At 40.7% G+C, this 20542-nt stretch overlaps 1 protein-coding gene across 13 annotated transcripts in view; it reads left to right on the forward strand.

Annotated features, from left to right (window-relative positions):
* Positions 1-20542, forward strand: part of Ubxn2a (UBX domain protein 2A) — a 29658-nt gene that overhangs the window by 4347 nt on the left and 4769 nt on the right. For all 13 annotated transcript variants that reach the window (XM_070025086.1, XM_070025093.1, XM_070025088.1 and 10 more), the window contains 4 exons: positions 2176-2227; positions 11233-11371; positions 16579-16685; positions 19778-19915. In XM_070025086.1, the coding sequence (XP_069881187.1) occupies positions 2187-2227; positions 11233-11371; positions 16579-16685; positions 19778-19915 (425 nt within the window). In that variant the 5' untranslated portion in view covers positions 2176-2186. The remainder of the gene's footprint in view (positions 1-2175; positions 2228-11232; positions 11372-16578; positions 16686-19777; positions 19916-20542) is intronic.

Below are 20542 nucleotides of genomic sequence, written 5' to 3' on the forward strand. Positions count from 1 at the left end.
GTTTTCCTTTTGAAATCCCCATATATGTGCACTAATTTTTTAAGTGAGCAGTATATTTAAAAATGAAAGGGTAGCTGTGAAAGACAGTAGCACAATCTATCAGGAGAGAAGTCAAAAGAGGAGTCTAATAATTTTGGTGTGTGTGGGGGGAGGTCATGGGGCTTGATATCTGGGCCTGGGCACTGCCCCTGAGTACTTCAGCTCAAGGCTACTGCTCTACCACTTGAGCCACAGCACCACTTCTGGTTTTCTGGTGGTTTGTTGGAGATAAGAGTCTCAGGGACTTTCCTGCACGGGCTGGCTTTGAGCAGTAATCCTCAGATTTCAGCCTCCTGAGTAGCTAAGATTACAGGCATGAGCCACTGGTGCCCAGCCATACTAATATTTTTTTTGGGGGGGGGTCCGGTCATGGGGCCTGAACTATGGGCCTGGGCGCTGTCCCTCAGCTCTTCAGCTCAAGGCTAGCACTCTACCACTTGAGCCACAGCACCACTTCCGGCTTTTTTCTTTTTGCTTATGTGGTGCTGAGGAATCGAACCCAGGGTGTCAGGCATGCAAGGCAAGCACTCTACCAGTGAGCCGCCTTCCCAGCCCCTAACATTTTTTTTAAGAGGAAATGCAGCATGAGTTAATGTTAGTACTTCCAGGTTAAAATTAGGATTATAGAACTTTTACTTGGCTTTTTTTTTTTTTTGCCAGTATCTAGAGTTTGAACCCAACACTTTGATCAGGCTTATTAAGCAGTGCTCTACTATTTGAGCCACAATTGGAACCTGGTTTTTTGTTGGTCATTTGAGGATAGAATTTTTCAGTCTTTCTCATCCACGCTGTCTTTGAACCTTGACTCTCTGGATCTCCACATGTAAGATTACAGGTGTGAGCCATGTTACTGTTTTAAAGTTATTGAATATTATTTGTTTCAATGTAATTTTGCCTCCAACTAAATAGTTAACATTTTAATTTATTTCATTTTTGCTTTCAGTATTAAGTGTTATTGTTGTTGTTGTTGTTTGGGTCCGGTCGTGGGGCCTGAACTCTGGGCCTGGGTGCTGTCCCTCAACTCTTCAGCTCAAGGCTAACACTCTACCACTTGAGCCACAGCGCCACTTCCAGCTTTTTTCTTTTTGCTTATGTGGTGCTGAGGAATCCACCCCAGGGCCTCATGCATGCAAGGCAAGCGCTCTACCACTGAGCTACCTTCCTAGCCCCTTTCAGGAAGATTTTTTGGAAGAAATGGGTCTCAATGAAAGAGTGATTGGATTTGATTGAAAGGACTAATTCTGACATCTATCTGAATAGGTAGTTTATAGGTGTTAGTTTCTATATCTACAACATATTTTAGGACAAATGATGTGTCTTCCCCAGCAATTACTTTTTGATTATGTTACATAATAATGCTTTTGTTCTGTTATTGAAATAGTGTTAAGGATTGAACCCTGGAACTGGGCATGCCACTGAGCTTCCTCTCACCTTATATAATAATGCTTTTCAAACTGTAATGCACACATGTCACCTGGGGATCTTGTTAAAATGGCTTCTGGTCTAATAAGTCTGGGAGTGGAGCCTGAGATTCTACATTTTTTTATGTGTTCCCATATGGATATTGCTTATGCTTGGTTTCAAAATATTGACCTTCACTAAAAGGAAGTGGCTAATTGTTGGACAATGAAAGGGAAGTAGAAGATAACCTAGAGAATTGTGCCAGAAAATAAGAAACCACTTAAAATGATGGCACATGGCTGGTACAGTGGCTCACAACTATAATCCTAGCTTCTTTGAAGGCTGAGATCTGAGGATCACTGTTCAGAGCCATCTAGGGCAGGAAAGTCCATGAGACTCTTATCTCCAAGAAATCACTGGAAGTGGTGCTGTAGCTCAAGTGGAGGATACTAAGCCTTGAGCTGAAGAGCTGAGGGACAGCGCCCAGGCCCAGAGTTCAAGCCCCATGACCAAAAAACAAACACACACACACACAAAACCCACTTATTATTACTTTTATTTGTAGCCAAAAAGGGCAACTTTGTTTTTGGTCACTTGTTTCTAAGATCTTTTTATTTTATGCTTTAACCTATATGTGTTGCTTTAACTTATATGTTAAAGCTTATGGGTACCTTCAAAGGAATACACTTTTTAAATGCTAAAATGACAACTTTAGTTTTTCTCTTTTTTTCACAGAAACACAAAGAATGAAAGAAGTAGATAATCTTGAAAGTATAAAAGAAGAATGGTAAGATATTTCAAATTAAATGTTCTTGTTAATTTCCTTAGTATTATCATGTGTGCATGCATGCACCAGTACTAGGGCTTGAACTCAGGGCCTCAACACTCCCAGTTGGTGCTCTATTACTTGAACCATGCCTCTGCTGGCTTTTTGTTGGTTAATTGGAGATGATCTCTCAGATTTGTCTGTCCTTGCTGACTTCAAACTTTAATCCTCATATCTCTGTTTCCTGAGTAGCTAGGATTCGAGACATGAGCCACCAAAGCCTGTCCTTCTATTTTTATTGTGTGTCATTTGAAAAGATAGTAAAATAAGTTTTCATGATCTATGGCTGCCTTAGTGAAGTAGTTTCTTTTTCCCTTTTGTTTTTTGGAAGTACCAGGGTTTGAACTCAGGGACTCATATTTGTTAGGCTGTGCACTTGAGCCACACTTCCATCATTGCTGTTTACTGGTTATTTGGGAGATGAAATCTAGTGAACTGAAGTCCTCCAAATCTCATCTTCCTGAGTAGTAAGGATTACAGGCATGAGCCATCAACACCTGGCTTGAAATAATTTCTGATACCATAGCTACATGGAACAAAGTTTGCAGTGAAGTTACTAAACATTTTTTGTTCATTAAAAAAAAGTAAGTTCTTCTCTTCACATATAACCTCTGTTAAGTGGTAAGTTTAAGTAACTTTACCACATTAAACTCTTGTATTGTACTTTGGAGTTACAGTGAAAACATAATGGCTTTAGAGTCAAACTGAAGTTTGAATCAAAACTCTGCCTTAGACAAAGGCCTCTCTGGCCTGTGAACTACTTAAGTAGATTTAAAACTGGAGTTTCAAACTTCAGACCCAAACTCCAGTACTTCCACATGTCAGGTCCACCTCTATACATCCTACCTCAATACATCAAGTAGGCTTAGGGAAAGCTGGACACTGGCAGCTCACACTTGTACTCTAGCTACTCAGGAGGCTGAGATCTAAGTATTGTAGACTCCTATGTCCAGTTAACCAGCAAAAAATTAGAGGCATGGTATAAGTAATAGAGAGCCAGCTATGAGCAAAAGAAGCTAAGCGAAAACATGAGTTCCTGTGTTCAAACCCGAGTACACACACACACACACACACACACACACGAGAAAATGTATTATATAACATGGAAGACAGTACTTCATTTTCAGCTCATCTTTGGCAATCTTCCAGGGTACAGACACGAGCTAATAGTTTAAATAGACAAAAGGGCAAAAAATATGCATAGGACTGTAACAGCTCTAATAACAGTGGACAGCAATGGTCTGACAGTCCCTGGTCTCAGGATCAGTCAGATTGGGCCTTGTTACAATAAGAGTTGTTGACACTTTGCAGATGATCTGGTCTCCTGTCCACCTCTTGGCTACTACGTGACTACAGGAGAGAATGACACAGACGACAAAGATAAAAAAATAAGTGTTTTTGTTGCTACTCAATGAACATAAACTTTTGATTATGCAAGATGAATAGATTCTAGAGGGCTACTGAACAACATTGTACCTGTAGTTGACAATATTGTATTACTTTAACAAATCATGACTCCTAGATCTCAGCTTCCTGAGTATATAGGATTACAGGCTTGAGCCATTGGCTATCAGCATGTTATTTAATGTCTTAAAATGTTAAATTTCATGTCAGTTGTCAATTTAAAAGAAACAAAAGTCCCTGACCTGAAGTTCATGTACTTTTTTTGGGGGGGGTCCGGTCATGGGGCTTGAACTCTGGGCCTGGGCGCTGTCCCTCAGCTCTTCAGCTCAAGGCTAACGCTCTACCACTTGAGCCACAGTGCCACTTCCGGCTTTTTTCTTTTTGCTTATGTGGTGCTGAGGAATCAAACCCAGGGCCTCAGGCATGCAAGGCAAGCGCTCTACTACTGAGCCACCTTCCCAGCCCCATTAATGTACTTTTTTGTGCCACTTGGAGCTTGAACTCAAGTTGCCCAAGGCACATGCTCTACCACTTGAGCCATAGCTCCAATTCAGACTTTTTAGAGTTTAATGGACTTTCCTGCCTGGGCGGGCTTCAAACCATTATTATCAGATCTTGGCCTCCCAGGTAGCTAGGATTACAGGCATGAACCATTGACACCCTGCTTTGTATACTTTTATTACTAAACTTTGTATACTTTTATTACAATGCCAAGACTTGAAGATTATTTACTCAGCCACACAACCTTATACTTTGGCTTTCAAAGAATGAATAGGACTATTAATCTTTCTAAAGAATTATTTGCCTTCTCTGTAAATTCAATTATACTTTGGTTAATTCATTTATAATGGTTGGGTGTCACCCAGTGTGCTTATCTCTAGATGTGTAGGCACATTCTAGTTCCCACTAATGAGGGAAACCTTGCAACCTGTGTTTCTCTGGGTTTCGCTTACTTCACTTAACATAATCCTCTCAAATCATTTCCTTACAAATGGTTCAATGTCATTCTTTCTGATAGATGGGTAGAATTCCATTTGGTATATATACCACATTTTCTTGATCCATTTGTCCATTGAAGGGCATCTGGGCTGATTCCATATCTTGCCTATGGTAAATAATGCTCCAGGGGCTGGAAATGTGGCTTAGTGGGAGAGTGCCCAGGACCTGAGTTTGAGCTCTAGGATTGGCAAAAAAAAAAAATGTGTGTGCGCACATGCTTGCACGCATGCGCATGTGTGTATTGTATATGCCACAGAACTGAGAAAAAGGGAAGGAGTTGGGTGGAGGGGAGGATAAAGATGTTGAAGGAATGACACAGATCAAGATGCATTGTATATATAAATTGTTTTGTTAAATGGCAAAAACATTCAATACATAAACTAAAATTTAAGGAAAGTGAGGGGGGCTGGGAAAGTGGCTCAGTGATAGAGTGCTTGTCTTGCATGCATGAGGCCCTGGGTTCGATTCTTCAGCACCACATAAGCAGAAAAAGCTGGAAGTGGCACTGTGGCTTAAGTGGTAGAGTGCTAGCCTTGAGCTGAAGAGCTGAGGGACAGTGCCCAGGCCCAGAGTTCAGGCCCCAAGACTGACAAAAAAAAAAAAAAAATAGTGAGGGGATGAGTAAGTGAGACTGTTGAAATGGATGACGTTGATCTAGAGGCACTGAACTCATCAACTGCTCTGTTGAAGGGTAATTCCATTACAACTCCCTAAAGAAAATAGAAATATATTTAAAAATATTAATATTTGTATTATAAAATGGTAGTAACAAGTAAGAAAAAGACGATAGAGTAGAAAAATTAAATACTAAAGTTGTAATTAATTATTCATCATTGATACATAGGAGAGCTCTTGACTTTGTAAATTAACTTTAATCTTGCTATGATCATAAAATGGAATTAGCTTTAAAATATTTAAATTTTTACAAATTAATGTGTGTGCATGTGTATACATGTGTGTATGTGCATGTGTTTTGTTGGAGTTTTTTTTGAGGTACTAAAGTTTGAAGTTGTCTTGTGTTTGTGTTATGGATAAAATAACCATGATTTCGTCTGCAATCCTAGCTACTCAGGAGGCTGAGATTTGAGGATTGTGGTTCAAAGCCAGCCGGGGCAGGAAAGTTTTGTGAGACTCGTATCTCCAATAAACCACTCAGAAAACTGGATGTGGTGCTATGGCTCAAGTGATAGAGTGCTAGGCTTGAGCTGAAGAGCTGAGGGACAGCGCCCAGATCCAGAGTTCAAGCCCCACAACTGCCAAAAAAAAAATAGAGATTTTTTTTTTTTTTTGGTCAGTTCTGGGGTTTGATCTTAGGGCTTTGTTTTTGGTAGGCAGGTGTTTTAGCACTTGAGCCACACTCTCAGCCTGTTTGTTTTCATTAGGTTTTAAATAGGCTCTCAGATTGATGACCTGGGGAACTGCCTGTCCTTTCTGTATACTGGGCTGGCAGGTGCACTCTACCATACTATTGTTCAAATTGAGAGACCTCACCAACTTTTTTACCTAGGCTGGCCTCAAAATGATATTCCCCTGATCTCTGCCTTCTGAGTAGGTAAGATTACAGATGTGAACCATTGCACCCAACCTAAATGTAGACAAATTCTTTGCCACAATGTAATGTGAATGTCCTATAGTCCAACTACCAACAAACTTCTGATTTTCACTTGAAACCTTAAAAACACAATCTTACTTATCAGCATTCCTGTCAGCACTCTGGTCTTAACTCCCATTTAAGCTCTATTTACAGCACTAGTCTAGGTTTTTTCCTAGCCTCTAGACTGCTCGGTACTCTTCCAAATTCCTCCCACAGACTAGTCCCAAAGGCTTCAGAACCATATTGTCAGATAGTCACAACAACCCTGCTTCTCTGTAACAGTTCTCTTTATTAGGTCTTCTCCTCACTGTGGTAGAATGCCAGAATGACGTGAAAGGAGAAGAAAGATTTATTTTACCTCACACTTTCAGAATTTCAGTCCATGGTCCTTCACTCAATTCTGGTCTTGTGGTAAAGTGATCTATTTTCTCTAATCTCCTAAAGTTTCCAGAATTTCCCCAAAAGAGCACCAATGTTCAACATTTTTTTTTTGGGGGGGGGGTCCGGTCGTGGGCCTGAACTCTGGGCCTGGGCACTGTCCCTCAGCTCTTCAGCTCAAGGCTAGCGCTCTACCACTTGAGCCACAGCGCCACTTCCGGCTTTTTTGTTTCTGCTTATGTGGTGCTGAGGACTCAAACCCAGGGCCTCATGCATGCAAGGCAAACGCTTCACCACTGAGCCACCTTCCCAGCCCCAATGTTCAACATTTTATTTTCAAACCATAACAGTTTATTTTCTCATTTACTGATTGCATTACTTGATCTTCCAGTATTAAATTTTGTGAATTGTTTATATATTCTATATGGTAATTCCCTGTTAGATTTGGGGGGGGCGGGGGGGGTCTGGTTGTGGGGCCTGAACTCTGGGCCTGGGCGCTGTCCCTCAGCTCTTCAGCTCAAGGCTAGCGCTCTTCCACTTGAGCCACAGCGCCACTTCTGGCTTTTTTTTTTTTTTTTTTTTTCTGCTTATGTGGTGCTGAGGACTCAAACCCAGGGCCTCATGCATTCAAGGCAAGCACTCTACCACTGAGCCACCTTCCCAGCCCCTGTTGGATTTTTAATTTGATGCAATCCCATTTGTCAGTTCTTGTCATTATTTCCCAACCTGTTGAGATCCTGTTTCGAAGTCAGTTGTCTATATTTGAATTTTTTTTTCTGTGTTTTCCTCTAGTAGTTTCAAAATTTCTCAAGTCTTGAGGTCTTAGATCCATTTTATATGTATATTATATGTTTATATATGTATATATATTATGTATGTTATGTATAATGATGTAGAATGAGAAGTAAGGGATCAGTATGAATACCAGTTTTCATGGCACCAGTTCTTAAAGAGGCTGCGTTTTCTTTAACATACATTTTTGTCACCTTCCCAACAATCTAATTGCTGTAGCCAGATGAACTTGGTTCTGCATACTGCTGCATTGCATTCATCCAGGTGTCAGTTTTTGTACCAGTATCTTGCTGTTTTTATGTCGTTTCTGTAATATAATTTGAAATTGAGTATTGTGATATCTGTAACATTACTATTTTCTCCTTCAATTATAAAGGCTAGCTTTGTTGGGTTCACTAGTATAGGTTGGTAATTATTTTTCAGGCCTTATATTATATCCTTCCATGCATTTAGAGTTTGTGTTAAGACATCTGCCATTATTCTAATGGGCTTACTGTTTATTGTAACTTGTCTCTTCTCCTTTTCAGATTTCAATACCCTTTCTTTGTTCTGTATATTTAGTGGTCTAAATACTTAGTGTTTGGTGCTTCACTGGTCTTGCCAGTGTTCTGTGAGTCTCCTCCACACAGATGACCCTTTCTTTCTCAAGACTGGGGATACTTTCTGCTATTATTTTATTGGAATAGATTCTCAATTTCTTTAGATTATATCTCTTTTTCTGTACCAGTGATTCAGGAGTTTAGTGTTTTGCTTGTCTGAGAGGCCTTGTAACTCCATTTGTATTTCCTTAGTGTTTTATTTTTATCAATATCAATCTTTGACTGGTGATTTCCTCATACCCTATTTTCAACTTGTTCTTTTTTTTTTCCAATCCTGGGGTTTGAACTCAGGGCCTAGGCACTGTCCCTGAGCTTTTTTTGCTCAAAGCTAGCACTCTACCAGTTCCAGCATTTTCTTTTTATGGGGAACAGAGCGATCAACCCAGGGCTTCATGAATGTTAGCAAGCACTCCACCACTAAGCCACATTCCCAGCCCCTGGTTTTGTTTTGTTTATTTTTTGCCGATATGAGGATTGAACTGTATCTGGGCACTGTCCCAAAGCTCTTTTGCTCAAGGCTAGGGTTCTACCATTTGAACCACAGTGGCCACTTCCTTCTACCACTGGAGCCACAGTGCCACTTCTGGCTTTTTTGAGTAGTTTTTTGGAGATAAGAGTCTCACAATCTTCTGGCCTGGGCTGGCTTATCTTCAGATCGCAGTAGCTAGGATTACAGGCACGAGCTACCACCCAGCCTGTTCTGTTTTTTAAAGGACTGTTCTGTTTTATTAACCAGTCTTTTTCTCATCTTTTCAAACTCATTGTTTGAATTTCTTTCTTCTTCATTATCACTCAGACTTTTTGTTTTTAAGTTTTTTATCAAGGTGATGTAAAGAAGGGTTATAGTTACATAGGTAAGGTAGTGGGTACATTTCTTGTCGAACTTGTTACCCCCTCCCTCATTTTCTCCCACTTTCCCTCCCCCCATCCCTCCAAGTTGTACAGCTCATTTCCAACATATTGTCTTGTGAGTATCACCGTTGCATTGGTTCCCCCCTTATTCTTTGTCTCACCATGTTGTTCCCCTTGCCTAATTCAGATAAACGTATATGCAATACCCAGGGTACCAAAATCAAATACAGTGACAACAGGAGATAAACCATATTAAAAAGAAACACACAAAAAAAAATAAATCACATAGTACATTAAAAATAACAACAACAAAGAAAAACCTTTTGTTTCCATATCTTGAAGTTCATTTCGCTTAGCATCATTTTATATGGTCATATGTACATAGCTATTGAGCTATTCTGCTTGTCTGCTAGGATTTTCCTAGACATATACTAATTATTATAAGTGAGGGAAACCATAGGATCTATCTCTCTTTGGGTCTGGTTTACTTCACTTAATATGATTTTTTCTAAGTCTTTACATTTCCTTATAAATGGGGCAGTGTCATTCTTTCTGATGGAAGCTATATATATATATCCATAATCCATATTTTAGCTATGGTAAATAGTACTGCGATAAACATAGTTGTGCTGGTAGCTTTAGTATGTTTGTGGTCATGTGGGTAAATGTCCAGAAGTGGGATTTCTGGGTCATAGGGGAGCTCTATGTTTAGCCTTTTGAGGAACCTCCATACTGCTTTCTAGAGTAGTTGAACAAGTTAAAGAGAGACTTCTCTGAAGAGAAAATAAGAATGGCCAATAGACAAATGAAGAAATGCTCAACATCTCTGGCCATAAAAGAAATGCAAATGAAAATAACATTGAGATTCCACCTCAACTCCCCCCTACCCCTAGAATAGCTATAATCAAGAAATCTAATAATAACAGATGTTGGAGGGGATATGGCCAAAAGGGAAAGCCTCTACACTTTGGTGGGAATGTAAACTTGTTCAATCACTGTCTTTTATTGTGGAGATTTTTACTTTTTTTTTTTTTTTTAATTTTTTTGTTGGTTGTGGGGCTTGAACTCTGGCCTTGGGCACTGTCCCTGAGCTCTTCAGCTCAAGGCAAGCACTCTACTACTTGAGCCACAGTGCCACTTCGTTTTCTGGGTTTAGTTGGAAGTAAGAGTCTCACAGATGTTCCTGCCTGGGCTGGCTTTGAACCTTGATCCCCAGATCTCAGCTTCCAGAGTAGCTAGGATTACAGGCATGAGCTGAAGTTTTTACTTTTAAAGGAGACATATTGCCTTGTTTATTTACAAATATAATGATTTTCCCCCCACTGGGATTTATGCATCTTGGCCAAGTTTTGGTAGAGACTTTAATATCTTGTGTCCATTTAGTTGATCATTTCTTACAGAAAGTAATGGCTGAGTTGTGATGAATTTTCCAGTTACAAGATTAAAATAACATGTCTCAGTGGTAAATCAATATCAATGTTCAAGATACTATGCAGACTTCTTCTCTACTCAAGAATGTTGGAAGCGGGGCTGGGAAGGTGGCTCAGTGGTAGAGCGCTTGCCTTGCATGCTCAAGGCCCTGGGTTCGATTCCTCAGCACCACGTAAGCAAAAAGAAAAAGCCAGAAGTGGCACTGTGGCTCAAGTGGTAGAGCGCTAGCCTTGAGCTGAAGAGCTGAGGGACAGCGCCCAGGCCCAGAGTTCAGGCCCCACGACCGGACCCCAAAAAAAAAAATGTTGGAAGCCAGGGGCTGGGAAGGTGGCTCAGTGGTAGAGCGCTTGCCTTGTATGCCTGAGGCCCTGGGTTCGATTCCTCAGCACCACATAAGAAAAAAGCCGGAAGTGGGCGCTGTGGCTCAAGTGGTAGAGCACTAGCCTTGAGCTGAAGAGCTGAGGGACAGTGCCCAGGCACAACCGGACCCCCCCCACCAAAAAAAAAAAAAAAAAGAATGTGGGAAGCCAGGCAGGTGGCTCACACCTATAATCCTAGCTACTCAATTCAAAGCAAGCTTGGGCAGGAAAGTCCCTGAGACTCTTATCTCCACTTAACCACCAGTAGTCGAGTAGTGGCCCTTAAGTAGTAGAGTGCCAGCCTTGAGTAAAAGAAGCTCAGGGACAGTGCATAGGCCCAAAGTTCAAGCCCCACCACTGACAAAAATAAATAAATGAAATATAAATATAATTATCTTTAGTTGTACAAAGGGATTACCATTCAGCATGTGTTTGTTTTTTCTCTGAATGATCTGTTTATAACAGATAGATGAAGTATTGAAGTTACCTATTTTAATTAGGACTGTTATACATTTTTAGAGAGCCTATTGTCAGAAGTACTTTTGCTTTTTTGTGTAGGGTTTGTGACACAGGATCTGACAATCAGCCTCTTAGTGATAACCAGCAAATGAATTATGAACACTTAGTTGACAGCCTTTTTGAGGAAGCTCAGAAGATTGGTGCCAAATGTTTGTCTCCCACTGAACAGAAGAAACAGGTAAAAATCTATTTTCTTCCAGTGTTTTTCTCCCTTAGGTCAACACTGGTTTCATAACAGTAAAGATTTTTTTTTTTTTTTTTTTTTTTTTTTTTTGTCGGTCGTGGGGCTTGAACTCTGGGCCTGGGCGTTGTCCCTCAGCTCTTCAGCTCAAGGCGAGCGCTCTACCACTTGAGCTACAGCGCCACTTCCGGTTTTCTGGTGGTTTATTGGAGATAGGAGTCTCAGGGTCTTTCTTGCCCGGGCTGGCTTTGAACCGCGATCCTCAGATCTCAGCCTCCTGAGTAGCTAGGATTACAGGCGTGAGCCACCAGCGCCCGGCTTAACAGTAAAGATTTTTATTCACCATTTCACTGTATTAATTATGTTGCTGTTTCATATGTGTTGCAAAAACATCTTAGCAGAAGTCAGGCATTGACAACAAGCCGAACTACAAACATTTGTATTCTTTGCTTGCACTTGTAGGACAAATAAATACTACTTAAAAATCTTAAATTTGGACCGGGAGCTGGTTGCTCACGCCTGTAATCCTAGCTACTTAGAAGGCCGAGGTCTGAGGATCAAGGTTCAAAGCCAGCCTGAGCAGGAATGTCTGTGAGACTCTTATCTCCAATTAACCTGAAGTGGCACTGTAGCTCACGCTGTAGAGCACTTGCCTTGTTTCTTGTTTTTTGTTTTTTATTTTTGTTTTTTGTTTTTTGTTTTTTTTTGGTCAGTCGTGGGGCTTGAACTCTGGGCTTGGCCTCTGTCCCTGCGCTCTTCAGCTCAAGGTGAGCACTCTACCGCTTGAGCCACAGAGCTACTTCCGGTGTTCTAGTGGTTTATTGGAGATAAGAATCTCACAGACTTTCCTGCCTGGGCTGGCTTTGAACCGAGATCCACAGATCTCAGCCTCCTGAGTAGCTAGGATTACAGGCATGAGCCACTGGTGCCCAGCAAGCACTTGCCTTGAGTTGAAGAGCTGAGAGCCAGTGCCCAGACCCAGACTAAAAAAAAAAAAATTTAAATATTCTGGATACCAGTGGCTTACGACTATAAACCTTGCTACCCAGGAAGCTAAGATCTGGGAATCACTGTTCAAAGCCAGCCTGAGCAAGATAGTTCATGAGACTCACATCTCCAATTAACCACCAGAAGAGCCAGAAGTAGAGTTGTAGCTCAAGTGTTAGGAGTACCAACCTTGAGCAAAAAAGCTCAGTGGCGCCTGTGGCTCATGCCTGTAATCCTAGCTCTTCAGGAAGCTGAGATCTGAGGATTGCAGTTACAAGTAATCCTAGACAGGAAAATCCATGACACTCTTACCTCTAATAAAAACAGGCCGGAGAAGTGGTAGAATACGAGCCTTGAGCAAAAGAAGCTTAGGCACTGTGTTGAAAATTAACTGTCCAACTTATGGGTGGGAATAGAAGGGAAAAACTGGGAGAATATGAGAGAAAGGGTGACATTGTCCAAAAAAAATGTACTCTACCTGACTTACATAATTATAACTCCTCTATATATCACTTTCATAAGAACAATTTTTAAAACTTAAAAAAAATTTTTAAAAAGCTCAGGGGCAGCACCCAGGCCCTGAGTTCAGTTAAGCCCCAGGACACACACACACACACACACACACACACACACACACACACACACACACACACACACACACACACACACACACACACACACACACACACACACACACACACACACACACACACACACACACACACACACACACACACACACACACACACACACACACACACACACACACACACACACACACACACACACACACACACACTCTTGAAATTTCAATACCTGTCTCATTAATATTACTATCTTTTCTTTCAGTCGGTCATGTGTCAGGGGCAGCACCCAGGCCCTGAGTTCAGTTAAGCCCCAGGACACACACACACACACACACACACACACACACACACACACACACACACACACACACACACACACACACACACACACACACACACACACACACACACACACACACACACACACACACACACACACACACTCACTCTTGAAATTTCAATACCTGTCTCATTAATATTACTATCTTTTCTTTCAGTCGGTCATGGGGCATGAACTCAGGGTGCTGTCCTGGACCTCTTTTGCTCAAGATTAACACTCTACCACTTTGAGCAAGAACTCCACTTCCAAAAATTCCTTGTTTTTTTTAAATGCAGGTCCTGGGGCTTGAACTCAGACCCTGGGAGCTGTCACTTAGCTTTTTCATTTAAGGCTTGCACTCTACCACTTCGGCAAATTCTTGTAACCTAAGAAGCCAGAGTTTAATGTTTTCAGTTATTTTTTGCTTTAAAAAAAAAAATGGTACTGATTCTGATACTTGCTAAGCAGGCTGCAGGGGAGAGTGTTCCAGGGCTTGAACTCAGGTCCTCCAACTCTACCAATTAAGCCACACTCTTAGTCCAGCCTTTTCCTGATTAATTGAAGATAGTCTCATAGGCTACTACTGCAGCTGACTAACAGCAGTAATCATTATGAGACTCCAGCTGACGTTTTTTGGAGGTAAGGTCTCATTATGTAGCCTCAGCTGGTCTTGAACTTGTGATCCTCCTATCTCAGTCTCCCAAGTGTTGGAACTATAGCCTATATTACCACTGGTGAATTTTAATTGAAATATTTCCTCACCCTTATATGCAGTTATTTTAACATATGTTGTATTCAAATATATTCACACCTAAATATGTATGTGTATATATTATGTGCCTGACATATGGTTATGATATAGTTATTCTTTGGTATCATCCAGAAGCTTATCCAGGACACATTGCTTGATGAGTCTGTTTAAAATGGCTTAATAGCTGGGTACTGGTGGTTCACACCTGTAACCCTAGCTACTCAAGAGGCTAAGATCTGAGGATGACAGATCAAAGCCAGCCTGGGCAGGAAAAGTTTGTGAGACTCTTATCTCCAATAAACCACCAAGAAACTGGAAGTGTTGCTGTGGCTGAAGTGGTAGAGTGCTAGCCTTGAGCTGAAGAGCTGAGGGCCCCGAATTCAAGCCCCATGACCAATCCAAAAAAAAAAAAAAAATGGCTTAGTGTTTGCATTACTACCTACTCACAACTTAACATAAACTTTAAATCATCTCTAGATCTCTTATAATACCTGTTACAGTGTAAATATATATATACTTCTTGTGCTATATTTAGAGAGTAATGATAAGAAAAATGTATGTACATGTTTAGTACATATATAGGTTTTTCATTTTTTGGTTCTGGTTTTGGTGGGGTTTTTTTTGTTGGTCATGGGGCTTGAACTCTGGACCTGAGCGCTGTCCCTCAGCTCTTCAGCTCAAAGCTAGTGCTCTACCATTTGAGCTATAGCACCACTTCCAGTTTTCTGGTGGTTTATTGGAGATAAGAGTTTCATGGACTTTCCTGCCAGGGCTGGCTTTGAACTGCAATCCTCAGATCTCAGCCTCCTAAGTAGATAGGATTACAGGCATGAGCCACCGGCGCCCAACTTACTTTTTATTTTTTTGTTGGTTAGATCCATCAATGTAGAACCTACAGATACACAAGGTCAACTATTTATGCTGTTATTATTATGATTATTTTCCCTAATACCTTAGTGGAATATCTGTGAAGTATTACATTGAATACTAGAAATAAAGAAAGTGTTCTTAGGGTCTAATAACTTTACTTAAACAGTTTTTTCATTAGAAAGCCTGTGTTCAGCCTGAAGCATGCTTGCATTCAGCTGTATTCCTAAACCCTCATTATATGTACAGTGACTTGCTTCCTTTCTTGATGCAATGAGGAAAGAGGTTGATCTTACAAATTGATTAAAAATCCACAAAAACAGTCATTGGTATTTTTTATTTGAGGGCATGGCCAGTAATTAATTGTTTGTAGGGTTTCTCATTTATCATTTAATTTTCTGTATGTATGTGTACATATGTGTGTTTTGCAGGGAGGAGAAAGCATGCCAGTATTGGGGCTTGAATTTAAGGCGAGGGCAATCTTCCTTAGCTTTTTCTCTCCAGGCTGGTGTTCTGCCGCTTGAACCATATGAACAATTGTGGCATTTAAAAAAGTTCTGATTGGGCTGGGGACGTGGCTTGGTTGTAGAGTGCTTGCCTTGCATGCATGAGGTGCCCTGGGTTTGATTCCCAGCACCACATAAGCAGAAAAGGCCAGAAGTGGCACTGTGGCTCAAGTGATAGAGCGCTAGCCTTGAGCTGAAGAGCTAAGAGACAGCGCCCAGGCTCAGGGTTCAGGCCCCACAACAGACAAAAACAAAGTTCTGACTAATTGGAGATAAGAGTCTTTAATGTTTCAACCTGAACAAGCTTTGAACCATAATCTTCAGATTTTAACTTCCTGAGTAGCTAGGATTATAGGTGTAAGGCTTGTTTTCTGTATTTTTTCCTTTTTCCTTTCTGTATTTTTTCCTAGGGGGGGAGGGAGTATCAGTCATTGGGCTTGAACTTAGGACCTGGTTTCTGAGATCTTTTACTCAAGGCTAGTTTGCTACTACCACTTTGAGACACAGCTCCACTTATGGTTTTCTGGTGGTTAATTAGATATAAGAGTCAGGGACTTTCCTGCCCGGGTTGGTTTTGAATAGCAATCCTCAGATCTCAGTTGTTTTCTGTATATTTTTAAGTATGCCAAGTCATTTCAAATGATGTCCCTCTCCACGTATTGAAAATCTAGAATTCTTCACCCCCCCCTTCTTCCCCCTCCAGTTGTAGGGCTTGAACTCAGGGCCTGGGATCTGTCCCTGAGCTCCTTTGGCTCTACCACTTTGAGCCACAGCACTACTTTCAGTTTTCTGGTGGTTAATTGAAGATAAAAGTCTCACAGACTTTTTTGCCTGATCTGGCTTTGAACCGCAATTCTCAGATCTCAGCCTCCTTAGTAGCTAGGATTACCAAGATGAGCCACTAGTGCCTGGCTGAAATCTTCACTTCAGTTGTCCTCCAGGTATACAAGGCACAAAGTATTTTTCCAAATGAATTCTGTTATACAATATTACTATGTATTTTTAAATCTCCCTATTATGAAGCTCATTGCAAATAATATATGAAAAATACATGATTTATATTTTACATTGACGTATGCTCTTCAGAATGTAAATATATCTGGCTGGTAATGAACATTGTCAAAGGCTTTCTAATTTACTACTACATTTTACTAACATAATACATTTTTTTCTTTACTGCTTTCCAGGTAGATATTAATATAAAGTTGTGGAAAAATGGATTCACTGTCAATGATGACTTTAGAACGTACTCTGATGGTGCAAGTCGGCAGTTTCTGAACTCCATCAAGAAGGGGTAAGTAGTCTCTTGAATAGGTACAGGAAAAGCAGTCTTGTATAGGCTAGAATATTTTAGGCATGTTTCATATGGAAGATTCCTTTGCAGTAGTGATCACACACAGACATACACAGACACTATACATTAGGTGTGTGTATGTATGTACGTTTTTATTTTATTTTTTTCTGTTGGTCATGGAGCTTGAACTCTGGGCCTAGGCGCTGTCTCTCAGCTCTTCAGCTCAAAGCTAGCACTCTACCACTTGAGCCACAGGGCCACTTCCAGCTTTTTCTGCTTATGTGGTGCTGAAGAATCGAACCCAGGACCTCATGCATACAAGGCCAACCACTCTACCACTGAGCCACCTTCCCAGCCCTTGTATGTATGTCTTGTGGGACATTATTTCTATATACAAGCTGGCTTTGAATTCATGATCCTCCTGCTCAGCTTCCTGAGTGCTGGAATTACATGTGTCTACCATAGTGCCTGGCTTATAAATTCATATTTTCCAAGATGAATTTTTTTAGAAGAGCCAGAATTTTTTTTTTAAGTTGGAAATTCCTTTTTTTATTGTTGTTGGTCCTGGGGCTTGAACATTGGGCCTGGGGGGTTAGCCCTCAGCTATTCAGCTCAAGGTTAGGGCTCTACCATTTGAGCCACAGTGCCACTTTCAGTTTTCTGAGTGGTTTATTGGAGATAAGAGTCTGACAGACTTTCCTGCCCAGGCTGGCTTCGAACTGTGATCCTCAAATCTCAGCCTCCTCAGTAGCTAGGATTATAGATGTGAGCCACCCATGCCCAGCAGGAAAAATTAGGAAATTAAATTCTGATCAGTCAAATCTTCCTTAAATGATTTCACATTGTCAACTATTCCTCAGTGCCACATGTTCTTTGTTATTATGAGTTTTTATTTGTTTTTGTTTTTTTTGGGTCCGGTTATGGGGCCTGAACTCTGGGCCTGGACGCTGTCCCTCAGCTCTTCAGCTCAAGGCTAGCTACTCTACCACTTGAGCCACAGTGCCACTCCAGCTTTTTTCTTTTTTTTTGCTTATGTGCGGTTGAGGAATCGAAACCAGGGCCTCAGGCATGCAAGGCAAGCGCTCTACCACTGAGCCATCTTCCCAGCCCTTATTATGAGTTTTTAAATGTTTCCAGTCTTTAAAATAATGAAGTTTATAATTATGATTCTAAGTGGTTTCTTCAAGTAAATGTTTTTGGTTGGGGATTTTTGGTTTTGGTTTGGGTGGCGTTTTTTTTTTTTTTTTTTGCCAGTCCTAGAGCTTGAACTCAGGTTCTGGGCACTGTCCATGAGCTTCTTTTACTCAAGGCTGGCACTCTACCATTAGTGCCACAATGCCACTTACGGCTTTTTCTGTTTATTTGGTACTGAGGAATCAAACCCAGGGCTTCATGAATGCTAGGCAAGTGCTCCACCACTGAGCCACATTGCCAGTCCTAAATGTTTTAAAATATTCAGAAAAAACTTAAAAATCACTTACAATTTAACCACCTAGAAATAACTACTACTAATATTTCTGTTGAATTTCCATTCATATTTCTATATTCAAAAATATTTCCTTTCATTAAAATTTTATTTTTGCAGTTTAAATAATATGTATATGCTTATTTGAACATTATTTTAAATTTATCATGAAATATTTAAACATATCACAATAATAACCTTTATATGTATATTTGTTCTGGTGTGTGTGTGTGTGTGTGTGTGTGTGTGTGTGTGTGTGTGTGTGTGTGTGTGTGTGTGTGTGTGTGTGTGTGTGTGTGTGTGTGTGTGTGTGTGTGTGTGCGCGTGTGTGTGTGTGTGTGTGTGTATGTGTTCTTAGCAATTTAGGTTTTTGTTTTTGTCCCAGTCCTGGAGTTTAAACTCAATGGCTAGGCACTGTTACTGAGCTTTTTCATTGCTCAAAGCTAACATTCTACCACTGAGCCACAGCTCTACTTCCAGCTTTTAACTGGTTAATTTGAGATGAAAGTCTCACAGACTTTCCTGCCTGCTCTAGCTTTGAACTTCAATTGTCAGATCTCAGCCTCCAGAGATACAGCTTGCTGGCTAGGCTATTTTATTTCAGTACTATGAAAATACTTCTAAGCTGGGCATCAGTGGCTCATGTCTGTAACCCTAACTACTCAAGAGACTGAGATATGAGGATCAAGGTTTGAAACCATCGTGAGCAGACAAATCCGAGAGACTTTTATATCTACTTAATAAGCAAAAAGCTAGAAGTGGAGGTATGGCTCAAGTGGTAGAGTGCCAGCCTTGAGAGGAAAAAGCCACGCAAGAATATGATGCCCTGAGTTCAAGCTCGTTTCTGAACAAAAATTATATGTATTACTAGCCAAGCACCAGTGGCTCACGCTGGAATCCTAGCTTCTTCGGAGTCTGATTTGTGGATCGCAGTTTGAAGCCAGCCTGTGAGAATCTTATTTCAGTTAACCAGCACGAAGCCAGAAGTGGAAGTGTGACTCAAATGGTAGAGTACCAGCCTTCAGTGAAAAAGCTAAGGGGCAGTCTTTAGGCCTCTGACTCAAGTCCCATTTCCTCCCTCCAAAAAAAAAAAGTGCAATTCTTTACATTTGACACTGCGACACTATGCAGTCATCAGATAATTGTAAGTTTGGTACTATTCTAGGTACTGCTACAAAACTGAATTCATGGCCTTAAAGTTTTATATGTAGCCTGGTGCCACACCTGTAAGCCTGGCTCACACCTGTAATCCTCACTAGCTAGAAGGCTGAGATCTGAGGATCGCGCTTCACAGCCAGCCTAGGCAGGAAAGTCCATGAGACTCTTTTGTCCAATTAACCACCAGAAAACCGGAAGTGGCACTGTGGCTCAAGTGATAGAGTGCTAGCCTTGAGCTGAAGAGCTGAGGATAGCACTCAGGCCCAGAGTTCAAACCCCATGATGAACAACAACAAAATTTATATCTGTATCCTGTGTTGCACATATTCATATTACTTGACTACTAATTTCAATAGCTGTTTATTTCATTGTAGAGAATAGTATACATCCCATGCCCTATGTTGTACATTTCTACATATTATACAACTGTGTTTCATTCAGAATGTTTTTCATTTCTTTCCCTTCCAAGGGAATTACCTTCAGAATTACAGGGAATTTTTGATAAAGAGGAAGTGGATGTTAAAGTTGAAGACAAAAAAACTGAAGTATGTATGTCTACAAAGCCTGTGTTCCAGCCCTTCTCAGGACAGGGTCATAGACTAGGAAGGTAAGTATATGTATTATCTGTTCTCCTGACCAGAGGTTTGACTAATACTCCTTTCATTAGAAAAGTTTTGTTTTTTTATGGTGGTTTGGGTGTGCTGGTGATCAAACCCAGGTCTCTCGCTTGCTAATAAGCACATTAAGCCAGCCTGGAAATGAGATTATTTTAGTGTTAATTTTTATGAGAATTTGTAAGTCATTTAATGTTAGCAGGTATTAAGAGGTGTCAGTACTAATCATGCAGATCAGAAGTGGGTGTTGAGGAGCGAGAGTATGATGGCTCAGTCAGTGGAGCGCTTTCCTTGGAAGCATGAGTCCCTGAATTCAGACCCCTGTACCAAGTAGCAAGGCAAAGAGGTCTATGAGGACAATACTGAAGCAATCATTTTCACTCCCTTGTACCTACCACGCAAGCTCTGTCATTAATTCTACAGAATACCTAATGCTCAATTTTGAATAGTAAGTAGTTTTTTCCTTAGCACCACCAAAAAAAGAGTTCTTTTTTTTATTGTTTCCAATATCTGAAACAATGTTTTTCAAGTACCTGACTTTTGAGATACTAAAAATGAAAATAACACAGGGGCCCAATGACTCACTCCTGCAATCCTAACTACTCAGGAGGCTGAGTATT

The sequence above is a fragment of the Dipodomys merriami genome, unplaced genomic scaffold (genome assembly GCF_024711535.1).
Source record: "Dipodomys merriami isolate MVZ:Mamm:240054 unplaced genomic scaffold, mDipMer1.0.p SCAF_17, whole genome shotgun sequence".
NCBI lineage: Eukaryota > Metazoa > Chordata > Mammalia > Rodentia > Heteromyidae > Dipodomys > Dipodomys merriami.